The 19,089-nt window shown below is 45.7% G+C and overlaps 1 protein-coding gene across 7 annotated transcripts in view; it reads right to left on the minus strand.

Moving 5' to 3' along the window:
* Positions 1 to 19,089, minus strand: part of CALN1 (calneuron 1) — a 611,938-nt gene that overhangs the window by 217,360 nt on the left and 375,489 nt on the right. For all 7 annotated transcript variants that reach the window (XM_074390736.1, XM_074390733.1, XM_074390735.1 and 4 more), the window contains one exon: positions 15,660 to 15,772. In XM_074390736.1, the coding sequence (XP_074246837.1) occupies positions 15,660 to 15,772 (113 nt within the window). The remainder of the gene's footprint in view (positions 1 to 15,659; positions 15,773 to 19,089) is intronic.

Genomic DNA, 19,089 nt, shown 5'->3' on the forward strand with positions numbered 1-19,089 from the left:
TAGAATTGGCAGCAGGAGAGACACATGGATCAATGAAACAGAATAGAGAATCCAGAAATAGACCCACATAAATATACCCAATTGATTTTGGCAAAGTCATCAAAGTAATTCAATAGAGAAAGGACAGCTCTTTCAGCAAATGATGCTGGAGTAAGTGGATATTCATAAGCAAGAAAATGAACCTAAAGGTGTGACAAGGTGTGACCCTTATTCAAAAATTAACACAATTCTGGATCATGGACTTAAATGTAAAACACAGAACTATGAAACTTTTAGAAGGAAAAAAATAGGAGAAAATCTTCAGCATCTAGGGCGAGGCAGAGTTCTTGGACTTGACACCAGAATTACAGTCCATGGTGGGAAAATGGATAAGCTAGACTCCATCAAAATTAAAAGCTGTTCTTCTGCCAAAGGTCATATGAAGAGAATGAAAAGATAAACTACACACTTGCAGAAGACATTTGCAAACAACATATCTGACCAAGGAGTAGTATACAAAATATATAAAGAATTCTCAAAACTCAAGAGCAAAACAAAAATAAAAACAACCAACCAATTAGAATATGGGCAAAAGACATCAACAGACATTTCACGGAAGAGGACATGCAGATGGTAAATGATCACTGTTAAAGATTAGCCATCAGAGAAATGCAAAATCATAGTGGAGAGCTCACTCCACAGCTACCAGAATGGCTTAAAATATAAAACAGTGACATACCAAAGCTGGTGAGAGTACAGAAAAACTGAATTACTCACACACTGCTGGTGAGAATGAAAGATGTTACCATCACTCCGGAAAAAAAAAAAATAGCAGTCTCTTATGAAACAAAACATGCAGTTACAATCATACCCTGCAAGTGCATTTGAGCTCTTTTACCCTAGAGAAATGAAAACTTACGTTTACACAAAAACCTGCATACAAATGGAAGTAGCTTTATTCATAAAAGCCAAAAACTTGAGACAGCCTAGGTGTCCATCAACAGGTGAATCGGTTAAATATATTTCATACCATGAAATATTTCATCCTGTAAACTATTACTCAGCAATAAAAAGACGTAAACTTTTTTTTGTTTGTTTTTGAGACAGGGTCTTGCTCTTTCGCCCAGACTGAAGCCACCCTCCCACCTCAGCTTTCCAGGTAGCTGGGACTACAGGCACACACCACCATGCCCAGCTAACTCATTCATTTTTTATAGAGATGGGTTTTCGACCATGTCATCCAGGCTGGTCTTGAACTCCTGGGCTCAAGCAATCCTCCCACCTCAGCCTCCCAAGTGCCAGGCTTATGGGCATGAGCCACCATGCCTGGCCCAGAGCAAACTATTACTATAACAATTTGAATGAATCTCAAACATATGATGATGGAGGAAAAAAAGCTCACTCCAAAATTACATAGTATATGACTCCATTTATATACAATTTTTGAAATGGCAACATTTTAGACTTGGAAAACCAAGTCGTGGTTGACAAAGTTAGGGGTGGGGATGGGGATATTATCATTAAAGGGTAACATGCAGAACCCCTGAGGTGATGGTGATGGAATTGTTCAGTGTCTTGACTGGTGGAAGACACAGAAATCTACACGCAGGCAATCAAATTACATAGAAGTAAACACACTTTCTCATGTGAGCACAAGCAAAGCTGGGGAACTCTCAAGACTATTCCCAGTTTGTATCAATATCAAAATCTCAGTTATGATACTGTATTATGGTTTTGCAAAATGTTACCATTAGGAGAAAATTGGGTGGAGTGTACATGGGATCTTTCTGGAATTATTTCCTACAACCGCATGTGAATCTACAACCATTTCAATAACTTAAAAAAAAGTCCAGGGTTCATAGTGCCAGGTTAATTTAACAGATGTTGGGAAGTGAATGGGGAAAGAAGTAAACAAAAGACAAATTTTCTTCCAGGAAAATGAAGAGGTTAGTTTCTTCCTTTGAATTTAATATTCGGACAAATGTAATTTTACATATATGTATATTTCATGAAGGTAAAGAAAATCAGTAAAAGGCTTCTAACAAGAAGAGCTGTTGTTCTATTTAATTTAGGAGATAAAATATACAAAAGACAATCAATAGAGCAAAAGATGGAAAATAAAAGAAACAGCTTAAAAGCAAAAAGAGTGAAACGGGGCCACTGAACTATGAGGAAGCAGCAGCTATGACAGGATTGCCAATGGATGGAACCACTCTACGAAAAGACAGATTCTCTCAGACTGGCTTATAAAAGTGAATCTGACACCACGATTCTTACAAAGAGAGGGGCTTCTAAAAAAGTAGAATTTTTTAAACAAAAAGGATGAATGAGGTTATACCCAGTCAAAACAAATAAAAAGAAAATGAGATGAGGTTGGTATTAATATTAGAAAAGGAAGACTCAAGGCAAAAATTACGGATGGGCCACAAAGCCTACTTATAGGTATAAATGGTAATCATGGATACATAATGGAAATGCCATATATTAACTTAATGAATAGCTGTAATTGCACTATAAAGCTCATGTCTGTTCCTTACGCACCATCTCAGCTCCTCCAACCCTAGTCCCAGCCATCCGCGTGCCTCCCAGACTCCCAAAATAACTTCATAACTGGGTCCCCGTTTCCATTCTAGCTCCTACCCTCCTTCTGCACACAGCAGCCAATCATGTACTTTGCATAGAAATTACATCAGTCCACTCAAGTTCTTCACACACCCCAGTGAGTACTGCTTCTACATGAAATCATATCCAAACTCCACACCTTGATGAGATGAGAGACAGCTCTTCCCCCAGTGTCAATTCACTCTTTCTTAATAGCAACCAAATCCCCAATTTTTAACACTCTTGGACCATGGCAGTTCAGAATAAAGATGGCATTTCCCAGTTATTCTCCTGCCTCAGCCTCCAATGTAGCTGGGATTACAGGTGCCTGCCACCAAGCCTGGCTAATTTTTGTATTTTTAGTGGAGATAGGATTTCGCCATGTTGGCCAGGCTGGTCTCAAACTCCTGACCTCAGGTGATCCACCTGCCTCAGCCTCCCAAAATGCTGAGATTACAGGTGTGAGCCACCACGTCCAGCTGGCTTTTATACTCTCATATCAGCCTCCCTAAGTGCTAAGATTATAGGCATGAGCCACTGCGCCTGGCCTCAAATGAATGTTTAAACAATGTTATATGCAAGTAAATGCTAATAAACTAAGTAATTTTGAGGAATTGGTAAGCTGAAGATAATATAAGTTTTCAAAATAGGCTAAAGGACAATTAACATCTAATGTTTATCAAACAATTACCTCAAAAAAATGAAAACAAAGCAAAAAAGCACTACCACTAGATCAAGGCAGTTCATGAACTAGCAAGCTCAAAGTCAAAGTTATACATCAATTCCATACTGTATGGAAGTTACTGCATATCACAGAAAATCACAGAATGCAAACAAATGAATTTTATCATGCTAGGTTTAACTATGTTTCAAGATCTAACAACGACACTTGTAGTTTTCTATAAACTACAGGGCACTTTTATTTATAAATATGAATAAAAAATAAAAACTAAGAGCAAATCAAATTCAAAACCTACCCTACAAATTCAAATTGCATTAAGAAAATGGACAACTGCTATTAACCCTAAGAATTCAAAAATGATTTACTAATAGGAAATTTATTAATTGTCACTTCATGTCAGTAAAACAAGAATAATCACATGATCCTATTATTAGAGATTCAAAGAACATTTGAGAAGAAGCTATCATATATTCATGGTTTTAAAAAACTGTTGGTAAGTAAGACACACTTTGGCCATGTCCCCACCCAAATCTCATCTTGAATTGTAGCTCCCATAATTCCCGTGTGTTGTGGGAGGGACCCAGTGGGAGGTAACTGAATCATGGCGGACATTTCCCAATATTGTTCTCGTGGTAGCGAATAAGTCTCACAAGAGCCGACGCTTTTATCAGGGGAAACCCCTCCCAGCTGGTTCTCATTCTCTCTTGTCTGCCGCCATGTAAGACGTGACTTTCGCCTCCTGCCATGATTGTGAGGCACCCCCAGCCATGTGGAACTGTGAGTCCATTAAACCTCTTTTTCTTTATAAATTACCCAGTCTCGGGTGAAAACAGGCTAATACAGTAAGTAAGAGGTTAATTTCCTAAGATCAAATATCATCCTCATGGTTTATTCATAATAAATAGGTTTCAGTTAACACAAATGGGATGAAATATACACTGCCGGAAAGAAGGAAACAAAATTGCTGTAATTTGTAGACAAAGTCGTTGTGGGGATAAAGAACCTAAGAAAATCAATGGAAAAAAAATCCATGACTGTTTGTGTTTTCCCAAAATTCATGTACTGAAATCCTAACTCCCATTGTGATGGAATTGGAAAGTGGGGCCTTTGGGAGGTGATTAGATCATGAAGGTAGAGACCCATCGAAAGGATTAATCAGGGATAAAAGGATGCTCTGCAGTCTGGGAGAGGGCCTTTGCCAGAACCTAAGCATACATCCAGCTTCCAGAGCTGAGAGCAGTGCCCTTCTGTTGTTAATAAGCAATCTGGTCCGCAGTGTTTAGTTATTGCAGCCTCAGCTGCCTAGACCCTTGCTAATGAGAGGATTCAGTAAGGTAGCCAGATGAGCACCCAAACTTCAAAGCCATTTTCCACCCTCCTGGCAGAAAGGAGTTAGAAACATTTAATGAAAAGTTAAAATCGGGCACGGGGGCTCACGCCTGTGATCTCAGTACTTTGGGAGGCCAAGGTGGGCGGGTCACCCGCGTTCCGGAGTTCAAGACCAGCCTGACCAACATGGTGAAACTCCATCTCTACTAAAAATGCACAAATTAGCCAGCCTGTGGTGGCATGTGCCTGTAATCCAGCTACTCAGGAGGCTGAGGCCGGAGAATCTCTTGAACCCGGGACGAGGAGGTTGCAGTGAGCCAAGATCATTGTCCCTGCACTCCAGCCTGGGCCACAGAGCGAGACTGTTTTAAAAAAAAGAAAATTAAAATCCTATTCACCATGGCAAATAGAAAAAAAAAAAGACAAACAGCAGTACATCAATGAGACAGTGGGGGCCTGCTCCCCTGTGTCTGACTGGGAAGGGATCAGGAGTGTGGCGATCAGGACTCACTGACCAGAGGGTCAGGTGGCTGTAGCCCCCTCCCTGGTCTCCCTGGCTGCATACGTGAACTTCAGAACTCTACCCTGTGGGTCAAGAGCATCGGAGCCGTGGTCAGAGGTACCTCCAGGACAACATCCCTGAATCACAGGAAGACTTACTCGCTCTCCTGAACCTGCCTTTGGCTGCTTCTTGTTTGTTGGTTTGAGGGGACTGACCTGACTGACCCCAAGAGGTCCCCATCAGCTTCCGTACCTGTCTCGCTCCTTTCTCTGCCTCCTCTGAAACTGAACAAGTTCAGGGCCAAGATGCTACCTCTGACAGCATCCATCCTAATCATCTTTCCTGTCCCTCCTGTTCACCTCATTTAGAGAGAGTCTCGCTCTGACACCCAGGCTGGAGTGCAGTGGCACGATCCGAGCTCACTGCAGCCTCGAACCCCTGAGCTCATGTGATCCTCCCACCTCGGCCTCCCAAGTAGCTGGGACCACAGGTATGCACCACCAGACCCAGCTAATTTTTAATTTTTTTGTAGAGACGTGTGCTCTGTATGTTGCCCAGGCTGGTCTTGAACTCTTGAACTCAAGCAGTCCTCCTGCCTTGGCCTCTCAAAGTGCTGGGATTACAGCCATAAGCCACCATATTCAGCCCATTTAGACATCTTTCAGTGAAAATTCTGCACCTCCCTGAGCACCTACAGTTCCCACCCTGCCTTATGTGTTAAACTCTTGAGGGTAAATGGATTGAATACAAGAAAATACCTTTAAATAAAATCTGGGAAGATTCTGTTGGATGGAAATACAAAGCCACTGGTGCCAGGACTTTGCCAATACTGTGAGCAGTGATTTTCTTCCTCCTCCCTCCTCAGGCCACTGGTCAGCTCGTCTCAGCAACAGGCTGAAGTACCAGCCATGAGGTTATTTTGAAGGGACTTTAAAAATTACTTTCCATCAATGTATTTTTTGTGATTATAAAATTATTTCAAGCTTTCTCCTAAAATATGAGTTTTCAGCGTACTGACCGCACATCCGGCTGCTATGTGGAGAGCAGTGCCCATGAGTCCCGCCTTGGGCCTCCTGCGGCCTCTGCAAGAGAGGGTCACACAGTGGCTTTGGGTGACAGCTGCCACTCAGCGGTCTCCAGTGAGTTCTTTTCCTCCTGGCAGCTGGCAGCTGCATTAATTTTGATGTTAGGCTTTACTAAAAGAGTCCTGCCCTGTTGCCCAGGCTGGAGTGCAGTGGCACGATCTCGGCTCACCGCAACCTCCTCCTCCTAGGTTCAAGCAATTCTCCTGTCTCAGCCTCCTGAGCTGTTGGGATTGCAGTTGCATGCCACCATGCCTCACTAATTTTTGTCTATTTTTAGTAGAGACGGGATTTCACCATATTGGTCAGGCTGGTCTTGAACTCCTGACCTCAGGTGATCCACCCACCTCGGCCTCCCAAAGTGCTGGGATTACCGGTATGAGCCACCACGTCCAGCCGGCTTTCACACTCTCATATCAACTTTGTGCTCCTTTCACCATAACCACGGGGACGTGCACTGGAAACACTTCAGGCTCCAATCACTCCTCCTCCCTCCTCACTTTTTTTTTTTTTTGCCACTGAAAACAATGGTTGGATAATGTAATTTTGCTAATTCAATATTTTTTTCTTTTTTTTTGAGACAGGATCTCACTGTCACCCAGGCTGGAGTGCAGTGACGCAGTCATGGCTTACAGCAGCCTCAACCTGATGGGCTCAAGGGATCCTCCTGCCTCAGCCTCCCCAAGTGCTGGAATGACAGACATGAGCTACCTCACCCAGACTAATTTGAAATTTTGTTAACTTTACTGAATAATAACAGAATAGACCACATAGCCTAATACACACAAGAATAAAGAATGAATTACATTCACCTTTATGCCGGTCAGAATAAGCACCATGAGAATTTTCTCCATTTTTTTTCTCTCTCTGACTGTAAAGGAATCCATAACAGATGAATATAAACAGGCATATAATATAGAATGGTAATGTAATTTTACTGTAAATTCAGTCTCTATCTTGGCTTCTTCATTTAGTATAAAGTGAAAATATTATTTGTAATAATTATACAATATTTTATCTCTATAACTGCATTTTTCTACATCTCTGACTGATTTAATATGATAGATTACTAAATGTAGAATTATTTTAAACCACAGTGTTTGAACATATTCTAAATTATAGGGCTTTAAATATTATGGCTAAGTATCACCAAATAGTTTTCTGAAAAGTTGTACAATTTACATTTCTGTCAGTGTTCGTCTTTTTGCTTTTTAGATGGAGCCTCACTCTGTCACCCAGGCTGGAGTGCAGAGTCTTGGTCTCAGCTCAGTGCAGCCTCCACCTCCTGGTTTCCAGCGTTTCTCCTGCCTCAGCCTCCCAAGTAGCTGGGATTACAGGTGCACACCATCACATCCAGCTAATTTCTGTATTTTTAGTAGAGACAGGGTTTCACCATGTTGGCCAGGCTGGTCTTGAACTCCTGATCTTAGGTGTGAGCTACCCGCCTCGGCCTCCCAAAGTGCTGGGATTACAGGTGTGAGCCACTGCACCCAGCTGAGTTTGCCTATTTTATCTCTCTCGACAACTTTGAGTATTACGTGACTTAATTTCCATTCTGAGAAGATAATTGTAATCCAATCTCTATTTTAATGAACATTTCTAAGATTTCTGGAGGGGTTGAGCTGTTTTAATGTTATTTCAAATGTCTATCAGTTGTCTATTGCTCTTTATCTCATTTATTGTCAAGAGGTTTCACATAGCTTTAGAAATAGTCTCTACATGTGCTTTATTGTATCAGTCGCTACACTCTTGCCAGTTCGTCCGCTTTTTTGTTTGCTTTTTCAGACAGGGTCTTGCTCTGTTGCTTAGGCTGGAGTGCAGTGGCATGATCACGGCTCCCCGCAGCCTGAACGTCCCAGGCTCAACGGACCCTCTCACCTCAGCCTCCCCAGTGGCTGGACTATAGGAACACACCATCATGTCGGGCTAATTTTTGTATTTGTTTGTAGAGTCAGGGTCTTGCTTTGTTGGCTTCAAACTGGTCTCAAACTGCTGGGCTGACACGACCCTCCCGCCTCGGCCTCCCAAAGTGGTGGGATTACAGGCATGAGACACTGTCTGGCCTTTGTTAGCTTCTTAAACATTCTTATAATTGAATAGGTTAAGTTAGTAGTATTACTTGATTCTTCTATTGCTTCCAGTGCTTAGAGTTATTTCCTATTTAGAAATCAGCAACATGATATGTAATTTCTCCACCTTTTCAAAACAGTTTAAAACTATAGTGTCACGTAAGATCAGTTACACTTATGAATAAGGATAAATAAAAGAAGAACCCAAATTACCAAACCTGGAAGGAAGCCAGGGTCAGAAGATGAGTAAACCCAGCCCACTGCCCTGTCCCAAATGGCAGGCTCATTAAAATCCTGTAACAAAATGGCTCTCAAACTCCAGCGGGGAAGGCACCCAGAGGGCTTATTAGAACAGACTGCGGGGCCACAGCCCTAGAGTTTCTGATTTAATAGGTCCATACTGAAGATTCAATTCAATGGGTGGGGCCCAGGAATTTGCATTTCTTTTTTTTTTTTTTTTTTTTTCTTTTCGAGACAGGTCTCACTCTGTTCCCCAGGCTGGAGTGAAATGTGATCACGGCTCACGGCAGCCTCAACTGCCTGGGTCATCTCCTCACCTCAACTTCCAGAGTAACTGGGACTGCAGGCATGTGCCACCACGCCAGGCTAACATTTTATTATTATTTTTAGAGATGGGTTTTTGCTATGTTGCCTAGACTGGTCTTGAAACCCTGGACTCAAGACAGCCTCCCACCTCTGCTTCCTAGAAGGCTAGGATTACAGGTGTGAGCCATTTGCTGGGCCAGAATTCACATTTCTAACAAACTCCAGTGTTGGAAATAGACGGTGGATGGTGCCATGAGAGTACCCTTCCTGTAGGCCAGGAAGTACACCTTGATTGCTGAAAGAGCCTTTGTCTCAGTGCTGATTTTCCTTGGAGGCACCAAGCATCCATTTCCAACATCCAGGTATCACTAATGCTGCTGGTCCAGGAACCACACGTTAGGAATCACTGTTGGCATGAATGCTTTTCCTATTCCGTTTTTCCACTCTTGGTAAGATTCCTGCGAGGACTCAAGGCTTATGGTCAGTCTAGCAGGCCTGGGTGTGAGCATCACTGCTGAAAACTATCAGGGTTCCATCAGATGATTAAGAACGGAAGAGAGGCTGGACGTGGCAGCTGACGCCTGTAATCCCAGCACTTTGAGAGGCTGAGGTGGGCGGGTCACCTGAGGTCAGGAGTTCCAGACCAGTCTGGCCAACATGGTGAAACCCTGTCTCTAGTAAAAATACAAAAATTAGCTGGGCATGGTGGCAAGCACCTATAATCCCAGCTACTCAGGAGGCTGAGGCAGGAGGATTACTTGAACCCGGGAGGCAGAGGTTGCAATGAGCTGAGATCGGCCACTGCGCTCCAGCCTGGGCAACAGAGTGAGACTCTGTCTCCAAAAAAAAAAAAGTTATTGTCAATGGTTGAATATATTTCCTCCCAGTCTTTTTATGCATAACAGATTCGGAGACACCTTGTATTGTAGCTTTTTGTAGGTAATATTTCCTTCACATGTCATGACCAGGAAACACAAAGGCCTCTCAACTGTCTATGAGTCAAGAACTTTATTTATTTTATTATTATTATTTTTTGAGACAGAATCTCGCTCTGTTGACCAGGCAGGAGTGCAGTGGCAGGATTACAGCTCACTGCAGCCTCAACCTCCTGGCCTCAGACAATCCTCCTGCCTCAGCCTCCCAAGTAGCTAGGACTACAGGTACTTACCACCATGCCTGGTTAATTTTTATATTTTGTGTACAGAAGGGGTGTTGCTCATTGCCTAGGATGCTCTCAAATTCCTGCCTTGGCCTCCCAGAGTGCTGGAATTATAGGTATAAGTCACTGTGCCAGGCGTAAGTCAAGAATTTTAAACCAAACCACCTGCCCATCTCTGCCATCACCCTAGGACCAGCTTATAAGATGTCCCAGACAAAAGCCTGGGCCCTTGGCTCGGAAGAACTAGGTTTTGGATCAGATCCTGAGACAGAGATCAAGAATCCAGGACCAGGTCAGGCGCTGTGCTTCACGCCAACAATCCCAACACTTTGGGAGGTCAAGGTGGGTGGATCACTTGGGCCAGGAGCTTGAGACTACCCTGGCCAACGTGGCAAAACCTCGTGTCTACTAAAAATGCAAAAACTTATCCAGGTATGGTGGCACACACCCGTAGTTTCATCTCCTTGGGAGGCTGAAACGTGAGAATCACTTGAACGTGGGAGGTAGAGGCTGCAGTGAGCCGCGATGGCACCACTAAACTCCAGCCTGGGCAACAGAGCGAGACTGAGTCTCAAAAGAGAAAACAAGAGTCCAGGGCCAAAGCAGAAACGGAAAGCCACAGGAGATGGAAGGACACGAGACCACAGCAAGAATCTGGGGTGCAGAGACGGAAGGTAGGCCTTCCCAGAAGGTTTCCGGGGAGCAGAGGCGGGTGTTCTACCGCACCCGCTGGAGGTTCTCCCACCGGACCGGTGAGGGCTGGACGCAGCAGACCTGTGACTGGCAACCAGGGAGGGCAAAGCAGGCCAGCGAGGCGATCGGACTTTGACCCCGGCCAGACCCGGGGCTGAGCGCCCCACGCCCTTTCGGGCTAAGGTCATTTAGTGTCCTCCACATTGCGCACCGCGGTGGGATGCACGAGCTATTCCAAACAGCAGCTGGCGGAATGGCTCCCTGGACTCCACGTGTGCCCGGGAGTGTTGGGTGACAGTCCTGAGCGTGTGAAAAGAGCAGGGAGCTATTACAGGCTTCTCGTCTCCGACCTTCCGCCCTGACTCATTCCAGCCCGGCCAGCACCATCCAATGAGCAGATCTGTCTGCTCACAAACCACGAATGTGTCTTTTCTGAAAACAGAAACTCTAAATTAGTGAAGTCTTCATGAATGAGGTTTGATTGTGAATCAGACAAAAACGTGACCAAAGGAACCCACTTCTGCGGCACGCCTTCGACGTGGCGGGCATCGCTCTGGCCGAGGCGCTCTTGAACCTCACGGTGTTAAAAACAAGACACACAAACAGCTCAGCTCTCCTTGCCAAGTGCGGGACTCATTTCTCTGTTTCTTCAGAGGGAAAAGGGTTTAACGGGAGCGTTGGCGGCCCCCGGGACCGGCAGACCTGTCTAACCTCCCATGATCCTTTCACGTCTGCTTGCTACACTTTGCTGTCTGCAAACTCAAGGCAGAACACCACTGCACGGGGCTGGAGGTCAAGGAGGAGAAAACGAAAAGGCTGCTGGGGTGGATTCGTGAAACCACCACGACAAAACAGCAAGGCTCTCTCCTCGGCCACGTGAGGACAGCTACTGTATCGTAAGCTCTTATGCCTCGATACAAGCAGGCACACGACGCGTGGCGTCAATAAACGTTGGAAAAGCCGGGACCCTGGGGACCACGCTTGGCTTCTGGGCAGGTGCAGTTAACCTGCGGCGTGGAGCAGGAAGGCTGAGTGCCCCGTGCACTTTCAGGCCAGGGTAATTTGCGGTGTCTCGAACCCTGCACGCAGCCGTGGGATAAAACCGGCTCTTCTGCAGACCAGCGGCAGAGTGGCCCCGAGTCCCGCGTCTCGGCCCCGCTAGGCCCCTTCTTTCCCTCCTCTCTCCACACACCACATCCCGAGGCTGACTGCAAACCCAATTTCACATTTCCTCTGCAAATATATCACTGCGGTAACGGCAATCACAGAGAAGCTTGGTGAATGAACACGGAGAACACAGTAACAGCTTCATAAGTTATGTGCAGAAAAGCGGTTCTGAACCAGCTGCCCAGAGTCTCCCACCCAGAGGGCTCGGCGCACCCTGCGGGGACTGGAGACTCCGGGGTGCGGCTCTCAGACCATCCTCCCTGGGAAGGAAGGTGCATTTGTAGCCCACTGCATTCCCCCTTCACTCAGAGCCAGTTTCCTGTAAAGAGCCAGGGGCTCCTAACTTTTGGGACCAGTGCCAACCAATGAACAGCTGCTTTTGCAGAATCCCATTTGATTTTATTCTACATTTGGCAGTATAGGCTAGAACGCCAGTAAGGAGAGCACTGGAAAAAAAGATTCTTATTTATTAATTGAGCCAGGGTTTTGCGCGGTCATCCAAGGTGGAGTGCAGTGGCTCTATCTTGGCTCACTGCAACCTCCACTTCCCAGAGGTTCAGATGATTCTCATTCCTCAGCCTCCTGAGCAGCTGGGATTACAGGCATCCGCCATGACATCCACCTAATTTTTCTTTTCAGTAGAGCAAGATTCCACCATGCTGGTTAGGCTGGTTTCAAACTACTGCCTTCAAGTTATCTGCCCACCTCGCCCCCACGAAGTGCTGGGATTACAGGCATAAGCCACTCTGTCTGGCCTGGGAAAAAAGATTTTGTTAGGAAGGGGCACCTAGTCTCGGGAGGGTTGCTTCTCAGTGAGACAGAGAATAGCCTTGGTCATGGGTCTCCTCTAAGGTAGGAAGAAACGTAAGCCTGGGGAACATGGAAGGCTTGGAGCAGCCGTGTCAGATCAGAAGTTGAAGTCCAGTGACGCAGTCTTTACCCTTTTGCGGTAACCAGCCTCCAAAGTGACCCGCAGTGGCTCCTGCCTCCTGGCCCTCACCGGGGGGTTGTCCCCTCCCACACTGAACAGGGGTGACCTGTGTGACCGAGAGGCTAATGTAGACGTCACGGCGCCCAACTTCCATAGCTAAGGCATAAAAGACATCGTAGCTCTTGCTTAGCACCGTCCTGGATCACTGGCTTTGAGGGAAGCTGGCTGCCATGTCAGGACACTCAGGAAGCACTGTGGCGAGGTCTGTGCAGTAGGGACCTGCAGGCTCCTGGCAGCCACCAGCATCACCTTGCCAGCCAGGTGACGGAGCCACCAGGGAGCACATCTTCCAGTCCAGTCAAGCCCAAGGCTGGTCACAGCTCCAGCCGGCATCTTGGCTGCCATTGCGTTAGAGACCCTGAGCTAGAACCACCCAGCTTAGCCAGCTTTCAAATGCCCGACCCACAGAAATTACGTGAGATAGAAAAGATTTACTGTGGTTTTCTGACCCTAGATTTTGGTGTCACGCATTGTGCAGCCGTAGATCATGGATATGTACCCTTCCAGAGGTAGTCTCATGTCTGTTTCCATGGGAAACTGCCTTTGTCACTGATGGGAAGTCTTGCTAGTGTCTCTAAAGTAGGATGGTCTTCTTTCAAGAATATCAGTACCTCCTAAGATCAGTATCTTCTACCTGGATATCGGGAGATGAAAAGCTACCTCTCTTATTTTTTTATGTCTTGAAACAGCGTCTTACTCTGTCACCCAAGCTGGAGTGCAGTGGCGCAATCACAGTTCGCTGCAGCCTCAAACTCCTGGCATTAAGCGATTCTCCTGCCTCAGCTCCACAGTAGCTGGGACTACAGGTGCACACCACCATGCCCAGCTCATTTTTTAAATTTGCTTTTAGAGACAGTGTCTTACTACGTTGGGAAAGCAACCTTTCTGCTTCTTTTTCGTCCATTATCTTCAATCACTACGAAGAAGGACATACACGTATATATGTGTGTACACACGCACACACACATGCACACACACACATATGCACATGCACACACTCAGCTTTCTTCTAAACCTGAAAAACCACTCAAGCACTGGCAACCTGAACTCTTTTCCAGAAACAAGCCAATGCTGTGGAAATTTTAAGTACCATTTTTTCACGCTGTCTCTGAAGGGGTAGGCAGTCGCAGGGGGAAAATGGGGAGGCTGATTACTGAGAATTGATGGATGGTTTTGTTCTTGCTTGCTAGTTGTAAAATCCTGAGCAGGAGGGGAAAACCACAGCCACTTAGTCTGTGCCTTCCAGCACTGATTTAAATATTTCAAGATGGAATTTTCCCCTTTTACTCCCCTTTCTCCAACCTATCTTTTCACTCTGGGTGTGGAAGAAAATCTTGAGTAAGACAAAAATCACACGGCGACTTTGTGAGCATGTCTGAGTTAAGCTAGAGGTAGTCCACATACTAAGAGAAATATTCCCTGCAGTGTAGATGCTCTGCTGTTACGAAGCTGGAAGACAGGAGGCCTCTGCTGAGGAGTACATGAAGCAGCCATAGCTCCTTCCCCTCCGGATGAGGGGCAGGAAGGATGCTTAGAGCCTACGATGCTTTGGAACATTCTCCTAGGCTGCAGGAAGCTGTGAAGACGGAGATAAAGAGTAGAAAGCATTCAGGGGATCAGGCGCCACGGTTCACGCCTGTAAACTCAACACTTTAGGAGGCTGAGGCAGGCTGCAGTACAGTGGTGTGATCACAGCTCCCTGCAGCTTTGAACTCCTGGGCTCAAGCCATCTTCCTGCCTCAGCCTCAAGAGTGGCTGGGACTACAGGCAGGCACCACCACGTTCGGCTAATTTTTAAAACTGTTTGTAGAGGCGGCATCTTGCTGTGTTGCCCAGGCTCGTCTTGAACTCCTGGCCTCAAGAGATCCTCCCGCCTCGGTCTCCCAAAGTGCTGGAATTACAAGCATGAGCCACCAAACTCGGCTTCATCAGCCAAATTCTCAAATAGCCAGGTCTGAGTCTTAAATGCCTTTGGTAAAACCCACAAAGACTGATAGATTACAGCATACATAAGTTCTTACCAAATACTTGTTGGTTCTATGCAAGCTGGGCACCTGAGTAAGACTAGAAAGACATGCCAAATGCAGCCCTTACCTAGGTTAGAGAACTCTCTGAGTGAAGGAGAAAAACAGCATCAAGAAATGTTTTTAAAACCATGCTGTGTTTGAACGGCGTTTTATGTGTCTAATCAGTAATATGACTTAATTTAATTTGACAGACAACTTAGTTGATTCAAATTTTTAAAAACAATGATTGATAACCCACTCCCTAAATTTAATAATCAGAAAATAATCGCCGCATTTTAAGAGCAGAGAACTAACAGAAAAATGATGTCATTATACTTTAATAATTAGGATGTTAGATGTTTGGAATTTCCTAAGAGATTTACAATATAAAAATAGGAGCTAATTGAGGAGCACTGAATACACATTCTTAGACAAAATCGCGCTCTCCTATTAAGTGCAAGGATACTGACGGGCTCCAAGTGGACCAGACAACCATGCTGTTCTCTCAGCAAAGACATCCCGGAACTGGGGAAACACAGAGTTGGCTCAGATAAAACCAATGCACCCCTTTGAAGTGTCCCCAGGACAAAGACTTTTGTGAATGAGCAGTGGAATCATTTCACTTTTCCCAAATGCAAAAACAAACTGCTATGAGAAAAACATGGGGAGATATTTCACTCCTCCAAACCCTAAGTAAGTAATAGTTCCGATTCTTTGTTCACGAACATATGTCGCTCAGCCCAGAAGAGATTTTCACATGCCAGACAGAAGCTCAAGAATTCAGAGACAAAACTTAGTCTCAGACACGTTTACTGTCAAACTTAGTCTGGGAAAAAAAAAAATTCTTACTCACCTGCCAGAATATGCTGTCTATCGTGTTTCCAAGAAAACCATCACGACCTTCTGAAGACACCAGCTTGGGGCCAAGAATGGTCATGAATTCATCGAAATCCACCTGGCCATCCCCTGGGAGGAGAAGACATAAATATGAATTGCAAAGAAACTGAAGCTGACCTACTGTACCTGCTGCGATACACACTCTTGGCCTGACGTCGGTCAGTGAAGAAGGGCTGGTAACATTACTTAAAACTGTTCAATGTTCTTCAGTGACTGAAAGTCCCACAAGAAACTGGCAATTATTAGTACAAACAGCACCGCATTATCCTAAATATTTCACAGGATGTCCAGCGAAATGCTCAACCACCACGTCCCACTTAACGTGGCTCTACCTCACCCTGACTGTTCCCTTTACTCCAGGTTGCCCAGTTGTACGTGATAGAAGGGGCAGCGTCACCCCATCTCTTCTGCCATCCTTGTCACCCCATATACACTGAGTTATCAGGCCTTCTGGATTTCACCTCTTAAGTATCTGTGGCTGCTCTTCCTCCGCATCCCTCCAATGGCTAGTTCCCTTTTCAATGACGAAGGTGAGAAAATCCTTCCAAGAATTCACGTTCCTAGCTACGATTCTGTTATGAGTCGCATGGCTTTTCCACGCCTGCCTTCACAGTCTCTTCTATGCAGTTCTGAGTTTAATTCCCCCAACCCAAATCGGATCATGCTTTATACATTTGAACAGCACCTTTCATTTTTATGTTTTGAGATGGAGTCTTGCTCTGTCGCCCAGGCTGGAGTGCAGTGGCGCGATCTCGGCTCACTGTGACCTCTACCTCCCAGGTTTAAGCGATTCTTCTGCCTAAGTCTCCTGAGTAGCTGGGATTACAGGCACCTGCCACCATACCTGCCTAATTTTTGTATTTTTAGTAGAAATGGGGTTTCACCATGTTGGCCAGGCTGGCCTCAAACTCCTGACCTCAAGTGATCCACCCGCTTTGGCCTCCCAAAGTGCTGGGATTACAGGCGTGAGCCACCGCACCTGGCCTGAACAGTACCTTTGACTGAAAATTGGGATGCCACCTCAGCACAGCGTTCAAGCCTCATAGCTCTTTTTTTTTTTTTTAACTGAATGAATACTTCTTAAAAATATATATATTTTACTATGTTTCAGGTTTTGGGGTACATGGAAAGAACATGCAGGACTGTTGCATAGGTACACACATGGCAGTGTGGTTTGCTGCCTTCCTCCCCATCACCTGTATCTGGCATTTCTCCCCATGCTCTCTCTCCCCAGTTCCCACCCCCCACTGTCCCTCCCCCATTTCCCCTGACAGACCCCAGTGTGTGATGCTCCCCTCCCTGTGTCCATGTGTTCTCATTGTTCAACACCCGCCTATGAGTGAGAACATGCGGTGTTTGATTTTCTGCTCTTGTGTCAGTTTGCTGAGAATGATGGTTTCCAGGTTCATCCATGTCCCTACAAAGGACACGAACTCATCGTTTTTTATAAGCCTGTCTCTTTTGTATCCATTTGTCCCCAACCTTTGCATAAATGCACGCTCCCTCGCGCCTCCGCATGCCTGTGTGTGCCGGTCGCTCTGTCCAGGATGCCTCCCCTCCCTTGTCTGTCTGGGGAACTATCTCTTTCCCTGAGATGGAGCTGATGTTCTCTTTTTGGTTTGTTCCTGATCTCATTAGGCAGAACTGGTAGAACTTTTTTTCTATCTCTCCTACTAACTTCACGTGTACCTACTGCAGAATTTAAAACCATGTATCCCGGCCGGGTGCGGTGGCTCATGCCTATAATCCCAGCACTTTGGGAGGCCGAGGTGGGTGAATCACCTGAAGTCAGGAGTTCAAGACCAGCCTGGCCAACATAGAGAAACTCTGTCTCTACTAAAAATACAAAATTAGCCAGGCGTGGTGGCACAGGCCTATAACCCCAGCTACTGGAGAGGCTGAGGCACGAGAATCACTTGAACCGGGAGGCGGAGGTTGCGGTGAGCCGAGATCACACCACTGCACTCCAGCCTGGGCAATAAGAGACAGACTCTGTTTCAAAAAATAAAATAAAATCTCCTACCCCAGTCACCGATTTGCATGCCTATCTCACAAGCGAAAGATTGTGCGTTCCGCAAGGTCAAGGACTTGGTCTGAAACATCTTTGTATATTGAACACCAGAGCAGGCATTCAGTGTGTGCTTTCACAATGAATGAATGATGTCTCTTGCTCCCTCTTTCTTTGTTCAGTTCAGCATCTGTTGTATCTTTCATGCGAGAGCTGATAGTAGCCAGAGAGTGGACTTGAGCCAACTCAACAGACAACAGTGAACCTTCAAGCCACCGTTTGGTTCTCTGTGAGTCACCAGTGTGGCGTTCTGTACCCGTCGGGCTGTTCAAAAGGCCAACTCCATCACGAGGGCACCACATCCCTACCTTGGCTCTAGCCAGCGCAGGCAGCCAGCTGCCTGCACACAAGGGTTTGCCCAAATGCCCGCACATGAATCAATCTACTCCCAGAGTGCATTCACCTTCAAAGAATATTCATTCACAATCTATTTCACAACACCAAGCAGATGTTAGCATCGAAATGCCAATAACTCAGAACAGCCTGTCCAGGAACAGATCCCAGCAGAGGTGAAACTTCCTAAAGGATTAGGGAGGCGAGGCAAGTCAATAGGAAATGGAGGATTTAACCACGGAATGACGGGGGCGGTGAGTGGCCTCTGGAGAGGAAATTGATTTATCTCATCATTCAACAAGAAAAATCTAAAACTTCGCTCTTTCTGGTAATCGTTAAGAAAGCTAATTCAAGCAACAAATGAGTCACCAACTTGCTTTCAAAGTTAACAAAGACTTCCAAAAAGCACGCTGCTGTCCATGCTGCCAGAAATCCAGAGAGAGCAGCCCTGTCCTGCATTCCTGGTGTACTTGTGCCAGATGCGGACTGCAAGTACCCATCGAGACCTTGCAAAGTGCCGGTTCCTTTGGATCTGACAACTCACTTAAAAACATAGAGATGAGGCCTTGCTATGTCACCCAGGCTGGTCTCGAACTCCTGGATTCAAGTGATCCTTCTCCTCGGCCTCCTAAAGTGCTGGGATTACAGGTAAGAATCACTGCACCTGACCTTAATAACTTCATTTTTAAAGAAAAAAAACAAACAAACAATATTATCTGGAATATAGAACAAGGTACTTGCCTAGAGATAGATGTTCAACCAGTATTTGTCAAAGTGAAAGCAGAAAGCTAGAGGGAAAGGGAATGGCCCAGTCTACCTAGAATATGACACCTCTGAAAGCTGACTCCATGTGGCTCCACGTCTCAGACAGACATGCCTATTACCTATGTGCAGTAACCCTCAGCTCACCCCAAATCACCTCCACTGGTCACAGGTGGGGCTGGATGGCTAAATAGTCTCAGACTGAACTCTGCATTCTCAAGAG

The sequence above is a fragment of the Saimiri boliviensis genome, chromosome 20, assembly GCF_048565385.1.
Source record: "Saimiri boliviensis isolate mSaiBol1 chromosome 20, mSaiBol1.pri, whole genome shotgun sequence".
NCBI lineage: Eukaryota > Metazoa > Chordata > Mammalia > Primates > Cebidae > Saimiri > Saimiri boliviensis.